Genomic DNA, 7,872 nt, shown 5'->3' with positions numbered 1-7,872 from the left:
GTAGGGAAATTCAGTCTTCTCCCTGCTACCTTTAAACTCTGGGGTAATTGGGAAGGAGGGTTAGCATGACTGCAGGAGGCAGAGATGAAGTCAGCTGAGGTGGGTGGTGCTGCCACAGCTCTTGTCCTTGCCTCAGAACACAGCACCCACCACCACCAGGTCACTTCTTGCAGATCATTCAGGCTCTGCATCTTGCAATTTGTAAATTTTAGATGGAAAAATACCACAAGAATAAAGCACAAAGAAAGAATCATAGGATGGTTAAGGTTGGAAGGAACCTTCAAGATCATCAGGTTCCAACCCCCCTGCATGGGCAGGGACACCTCCCACCAGCCCAGGTTGCTCCAAGCCCCATCCAACCTGCCCTTCAACACTGCCAGGGATGGGGCAGCCACAGCTTCTCTGGGCAATCTGTTCCAGTGCCTTCCTACCCTCATGAGGAAGAATTTCCTCCTGATGTCTAACCTAGATCTTCCCTCTTCCAGTTTAAAACCATCACCCCTTATCTTATCCCTGCCTTCTCTGGTGAAACCCCTTCAGAAAGAAAGTACCACCTTGCTCATCTTTTTAGACACTAATTTGGCTAAAGTGTTTCCTCCTCCTCTCAACTTCTCCAACTCTTAAACCAGTCACAAATAACATGATACTGTTGTTACTCCCTTTTCCCAGGCAGAAGGGAATGGAGCTGCAGCTGCCCACCCAAAGTGCAATGTCTGGGATTCTGCCCCCCAGCAGGGAGGGCCTGTCCCTCTAACCCTCCTTTTCCCTTTCTAACCTTTCCAGCCTGTGACAAGAGAAGCTGCAGATAAGCCAGTTGTGCATCACTTGGTGGTCACAGCTACCTGAATATATGGGTAGTTAGAAATATGTAGTCAACTGTGGTGGTGAGTTGACCCTGGCTGGACACCACGTGCCTCTGAAAGCCACCCCATCACTCCTCTCAGCAGGACACTGGGAGAAAAGTGTGACAAAAAGGCTTGTGGGTTGAGATATGGGCAGGGTGAGATCACTCACCAGTTACCATCATGGACAAAACAAAACTTTTACTTGGGGAAATGAATTTAATTTATATACCTATCAAACCAGAATTTGGTGGTGAGAAATAAAACCAAACCTTAAAACACCTTCTCCCCCACCCTTCCCTTCTTCCTGGGCTCAACTTTAGACTGGATATTAGGAAAAGAGGAGGCTACTGATGGTCAGGCACTGGAAGGGGCTGCCCAGGGAGGTGGTGTAGTCACCATCCCTGGAGGGATTTACTGACATGGCAGGTCAGGAAGTGCTTGTTGGTTTTGTCCTGGTGTTTCATTTGTTTGCTCTCCTCCTGGGCCGGGTGATGTGTGTGTGTGCGGGATCCACCGCCCCCTGGCTGCGGGATCACAGCCTGAGCAGACACTGCTGGGCCCGCGGGGGGCAGCCCTCGTACTCCTCCAGCTGCGGGTCATCCAGGTCGCCCCTGTCGGGGTGCTGGGCAGAGGGGGGGTGGCCCCAGGGGGGACCCTCCGTCCTCACACACACGCAGTGGCTGCCCCTGGCGCCAGGTCGGTAGAGCTGCCGGGGAACTCCAGCCCAGGCTCTGCTCACTCCCCCACTACGGGTGGAAAATGAAGAAGAAATCACAATTCCAAGCCATGAAAAAAACACTTCCAGCCCGTTGAGAATCGTTAGATAAAAGCCAAGACAACGTGGGAGAGTCAGAACCATGAGGGCACCCACTGAGGTGCTCCCAAAAGCTTTCTGGTCCCTTTTCATGACTGTGCTTCAGAAACCTGTGGCCTCAGCCTGGTTTCACCAGGGTTGCCACATCCCCTTACCCTGCTGGGAGCCCCCAAGGCCTGCTTCTCATGTTTCTGTTGCTGGAAAAGGAATCTCAGCCTTCTTGGAGCACAGGGTAGCCAAGGGCAAAATGCCTTGCTGGGGGTATGTGATTGCTCACCCACACCCACCCACCTCCCTCCTGTGCCATGTCATAGAATCTTAGGGGCTGGAAGGGACCTCGAAAGATCATCTAGTCCAACCCCCCTGCCAGAGCAGGGTCACCTAGAGTACATCACACAGGAACTCATCACATAAGGAACAACTCATAGCAAATATATTCATACCTGTGTTTCGTGTTTCAGCCACAAGGCTGATTTGTGTCCTATTGGTTGAACTAATAAGTACTAATGTATTCTATAGGTAAATCTATTGATTCAAAGGCACTTGGAAATATTGGTTTCTCAATTAATAAATGGCTGTGCACAGCAGCTTGATTTGAATTAGGCTGCAAAATTAAAATGATCCTCAATAATCAGGACTTTTTGTATTTTTAAGAATTCTTTTCTCAGTCTTGAATTTAATATTAATTTTTGTGTCCTTGATTGTTAAGCTTTGTTTTCAAGTGCCAAACATAGTGAGGCTGTTAAGAAATATCACTTAACTTTCAAATTGTCTTGTCTGTTTTGTCCTCATTGACATTTTACTCTCCTTTTGTAGATTAAATCTAAGATGTAAAAGGGTATTAAAATAATATTTTTTTTCATTATTCTATCAAAGCACGCATTATTTTTGAGAAAATAAAAAAGGCTAATTCATTGCTGTTGTTATGTGATACAGCACACCAGTTCCATATATGCCGAAGAGCAAAGAGGGTATCTTGTTTGTCAAAAGCTAAATAAATATTCAAATCAGATCAAGGTTCAGAGAAGTTGGTAGCAGACACAAATGTCTATTGATGCTGGAGCCTTCATCTCTTTCTGTTCATATTTTCCATCATAGCTGTCCTGAATCCATACCAAAGTCATACCCACTTTACATTCTGTTCACTGCCTTTTTTTCCACAACTTCATGAAAATCCCTGAAGCAGCATGGTTCACATTAAGAGGAAATTCCACAAATGAAACATGAGAAATGAATCTGCTTTGGAGGTAGAAGTTCTAGAATATACAGAGATGAGAATTCATTGCAACTGCAACATTTTATTGCAAGGGTAAGCAAAGTGAGGATAAGAAGTTACAAAAAAAAATATATTGGATATGCAAAGTTCAGTAGTAATATAATTTCATAATAGATAATGAAAAAAATAATTATTTAGCTACTTCAGAGAAAAAGAGAAGATAAAAGGGAAGGTAAGAGCTCTAATTATCAGAAAGTAAATACACTAGAGGGGAGGAAAAGTGGAATTTCTAAGTACTTGCTCTGCTTCAGTTCACTCAAAACAACTCTTCTGTGAAATGATTAATTATGCTGGGAGTAGATGAACAACATAAGAGAAGAGACATCAACACCGTAAAGAGCAAGTGAGAAATTACCTGGACTGAATTAATGTTTTGAATCAGCAAGGCCAGATTAAATCCATCAGAGAGTACTAAAGGAATTAGCCAATGAGGTTTCATAGTCCATGGCAAATGATTTTACAGAACTCCAAGGAGATCCTAGGGTTGCAGATTAGAAGCCTGACATCCATTATAGGAAACATACCAGCTAAAAAGAGATGTAACATGAATAAAAGTATTATTAGTGCTAGAATGATGTTAAGGCACAGAGCAAAACAAATGTTAGCGTTTAAAAAGGACTTATATATTAGACAGAAGTGTCGTATATATGATATCTTTTGCCAAATAAGCATATTTACTACACTAATTCAAGGTATTGTAAGGTACAACCTGTAGAAAAGAAAAATCTAGGTTACCATAGCTCACTGAAACCAGATAGCATCTACACCAAATATTACCGAAACATTTCAGAAAGCAGAAAACCAAAGATGATTGCTCAATAAGGACTCTACGAACTTCATAGTTCTAGTAATCCTTAATAAACCCACACTTAATCCCCAGTCCATTAACTGTTGGCCTAGCTTAAATCCCTCTTTCCTCATAATTGATACTTCTTAACTTGTAAGATTCACATCTCAAAATCAGAAGTCAAAGTAGAAAACTAGTATGACTTATAACTTTTAAGTTTATACTGCTGGGCTCATCTACAGCCTCTTGAACATTAGATACAGATAAATCACCCATAAAGCAAAAAAGTAGATACTAAGTCACTCTCCTGAACAGAAGTCAGTTAATGGTGACAGATAAATGTTGCCATCTACAAAAAGTTTTCACCTCCAGTGTTCCCCCAGATTACCTTCTCTGTTTCTCTTCCAAATCTATCAGTCCACTGATAGCAACATGCCTTGGTCTTTGTTTCCAACATTAGACCAAATGTATAACTTATAGAATCATAGAATCATAGAATCATAGAATCTTAGGGGCTGGAAGGGACCTCGAGAGATCATCTAGTCCAACCCCCCTGCCAGAGCAGGGTCACCTAGAGTACATCACACAGGAACTCATCCAGGTGGGTTTTGAATGTCTCCAGTGAGGGAGACTCCACAACCTCCCTGGGCAGTCTGTTCCAGTGCTCTGTCACTCTTACAGTAAAAAATTTTTTTCGGATATTCACCTTGAACTTCCTATGCTCCAATTTACACCCATTACCCCTTGTCCTATCACTGGTCATCACTGAGAAAAGCCTAACTCCGTCCCCCTGACACTCACCCCTTACATATTTGTAAACATTGATGAGGTCACCCCTCAGTCTCCTTTTCTCCAAGCTAAAGAGACCCAGCTCCCTCAGCCTTTCCTCATAAGGGAGATGTTCCACTCCCCTAATCATCTTCGTAGCTCTGCGCTGGACTCTTTCGAGCAGTTCCCTGTCCTTTTTGAACTGAGGGGCCCAGAACTGGACACAATACTCCAGATGTGGCCTCACCAATGCAGAATAGAGGGGGAGGAGAACCTCTCTTGACCTACTAACCACACCCTTTCTAATGCACCCCAGGATGCCATTGGCCTTCTTGGCCACAAGGGCACATTGCTGGCTCATGGTCATCCTCCTGTCTACCAGGACCCCCAGGTCTCTTTCACCTACACTACTCTCCAGCAGTTCAGCCCCCAACCTGTACTGGGACATGGTGTTGTTCTTCCCCAAATGTAAAACTCTGCACTTCCCCTTGTTGAATTTCATCATGTTTCTCCCCGCCCAACTCTCCAACCTATCTAAGTCTCTCTGAATGGCAGCACAGCCTTCTGGTGTGTCAGCCACTCCTCCCAGCTTAGTGTCATCAGCAAACTTGCTGAGGGTACATTCTATACCCTCATCCAGGTCGTTGATGAAGATGTTGAACAACACCGGTCCCAGTACCGACCCCTGTGGGACTCCACTAGTCACACACCTCCAACCAGATTCTGCCCCATTGACTACAACTCTCTGACTCCTTCCTTTCAACCAGTTCCTAATCCACCTCACTTCCTGATCACCAAACCCATACCTGATCAACTTTTCTACAAGGATGCTGTGGGAGACGGTGTCAAATGCTTTACTGAAATCAAGATAAACCACATCTACCGCTCTACCATCATCTATCCACCTAGTAATTTCCTCATAGAAGGCTATGAGGTTAGTCAAACATGATTTACCCTTGATAAAACCATGCTGACTGCTCTTGATGACCCCCATGTCCTTGATATGCCTGGAGATAGTCACAAGAACAAGTTGTTCCATCACCTTTCCAGGGATGGAGGTGAGGCTGACCGGTCTATAGTTACCCGGGTCCTCCTTCTTGTAGACTGGTGTGACATTTGCTATCCTCCAGTCCTCAGGCACCTCTCCTGTTGCCCATGACTTACTGAAGATGATGGAGAGTGGCCTAGCAATGACCTCCGCCAGCTCCCTCAGCACCCTTGGGTCTGAGCACAGTGACGTGGAGAACTTGGACAAAAGGGGATAAAACCCAATCTCAGTAACTTCCACAACTACTTCACAGCATCTCTTTCTGGACCAGTCCTGCCTGCTCCCCAAACTACTGCATCTTTTAAGCCTGTAAACTCTTACACAAGAGAGCAGCCCACAACAGCCAGTTCCCAGGCTGCACCCCAGCTTGTTCAGGCACAGAAGTGGATCCCCCAAGGTGCACCCAAGCAGTTTGCAGTGTGGCCTGTGAAATGGTTTCACCTGAAAACCCTAAACTGAGAGAGGAACACAACTAACCAGGCCAAGTAGGAAATTACTACTCAAAGCTCAACCTGGTTTTGATGTGGTTTGAAGTGAAACCTGTTGTAGCAATAGCCTGAAACAGGCTGGGAGGCTCCTGAAAAACAGGAGCTAATCCCTGCATTCCTGATGGGTCAGAAAACCTGCTCAAATGCAGCAGAAGGTCCTAGTGGGGTTTCTGTCTTGTTTTCCTGAGAGCAGGAGGATCCTGTGCACATGTGGCAGCTGCTGAAACCTGATTTTGATTCCAGAGGGCCATAGAGAGTTTTTGTCTCAGAAACAAAATTCCTAAAAGTATTGGTGATCGGGGTGAAACTTTATTTTCCTTTAACCACTCACCAGGTCAGGAAGCAGACCCTGCTCCCCCCTGCCTCAGGTTCCTGATGCTGGAGAACATTTTTCACTCACCCAACCTACCCCTCTGTGCTACTCCAGACTGGGCTGGGGCTGCCAGCATTTGCTGGACTGGCAGAGAAAATCTAGGGACAACAATTCCCACAGCAGCTAAACCTGGCACAGGGAGAACAGGCCCCCTGCTCCTTGCAGGTTGTCTCTGCCCCTGTCAGAAAGCACAGCCTGAGGGATCAGACAGGAGAAGGGACCTCCTCCTGTGTCCCTCCTACTAGGAGAGGCAATGGCAAAGCTCAGGGCAACCAAAAAAAGAGGGCAGAAATGTTCTGCTCCAAAGGGATCAAACCTGAAGGCAGGAAGGTGGGATTTACCTCTGTGTGGAGCACCAGAACCGGGTGCCCCCTGCAGAGCTCCATTCAGAGTTGCAGGGGGGAAACTGCTGCTTCATGTCCTCACTTTCTGCTTGGAACTTCAGAGCCTCCTCGATGGCAGCCTCAGCCTGCCTCAAGGCTTCTGTTGGTGCCCCATCTTCATCATAGAATCTGCCCACCAGCTTCCCTGGGAGAGAAGAAGGTGGGAAATGAAGAGCACAGCGTTTCCAGGGAAGGAAAATGAATCGTTTGGGATTGTTTTAAACTGAATTGACATCCTTTCCATTCCTGGGTCACACAACAATTTACCCACCCAAGAAATCCCTCCAGGACAAGCTCAGGCACAGCCTCATGAAAGATCACAAAGTCAGTGCCACTTTCACCTGCAGAACCCAGAAGCCTTTCCCACCCATGTACCTCATTCCCTTGAACAGTTTCCCTGCACTCCTGCTCCTACAGTCTCCTGAATCCTGCTAATTTCAGTACTTGCAGAGCTGGCTCCTGTCTTTTGCTCAGCAGAGACAAAAGCAGAACAGCCCAGGGGAAGGAAAACTGCTAAGCTTTGCCTGAGAGGAAAGAGAACCTCCAGCTGGGTCTGATTTAGCAGAACCTCCAGCTGATCACTCACAGGTTTCAGGACACTGGTCTCCAGCAGTCACAGGGGGCAGACCCTCACCACGGTGGACATCTTGTAGGTGAATCCCACTCAATCACTGAATCCCGGGGGTTGGAAGGGACCTGGAAAGCTCCCCCAGCCCACCCCCCCTGCCAGAGCAGGGGCACCCAGAGCACATCACACAGGAACGTGGCCAGGGGGGTTGGAATGTCTCCAGAGAAGGAGACTCCACAGCCTCTCTGGGCAGCCTGGCCCAGGGCTCTGGCACTCTCACAGCAAACAAGTTCTTCCTGAGATTCACATGGAACCTCCTGGGCTCCAGTTTGCACCCACTGCCCCTTGTCCTGTCACTGGACATCACTGAACAAAGCCTGGCTCTGTCCTCCTGAAACATGGTCCTCTCCAGACCTGCACCCCCCGAGGTGCCACCCTCACCCCCCCATCCCCTGCAGACCCACCCACCCACGGGCTCGTAGCTGTCCCGGTAGAAGCCCAGCCCGCTCCGCAGGGCTGACA

The 7,872-nt window shown here is 47.0% G+C and overlaps 1 protein-coding gene across 1 annotated transcript in view; it reads right to left on the bottom strand.

The window, feature by feature from the left end:
- Positions 1-1,377: 1,377 nt before the first annotated feature.
- The window catches only part of LOC104396243 (neuferricin), a 10,115-nt gene continuing 3,620 nt past the window's right edge, over positions 1,378-7,872 (bottom strand). The window contains exons 2-3 of the mRNA XM_010006061.1: positions 6,741-6,927; positions 1,378-1,591 (exon numbers count right to left, since the gene is read on the bottom strand). Coding sequence (XP_010004363.1) covers positions 1,378-1,591; positions 6,741-6,927 — 401 coding nt within the window. The remainder of the gene's footprint in view (positions 1,592-6,740; positions 6,928-7,872) is intronic.

This window comes from Chaetura pelagica, unplaced genomic scaffold (assembly GCF_000747805.2).
Source record: "Chaetura pelagica isolate M959 unplaced genomic scaffold, ChaPel_1.0 scaffold49, whole genome shotgun sequence".
Classification (NCBI taxonomy): domain Eukaryota; kingdom Metazoa; phylum Chordata; class Aves; order Apodiformes; family Apodidae; genus Chaetura; species Chaetura pelagica.
This window is presented reverse-complemented; position numbering and strand designations above follow the sequence as displayed.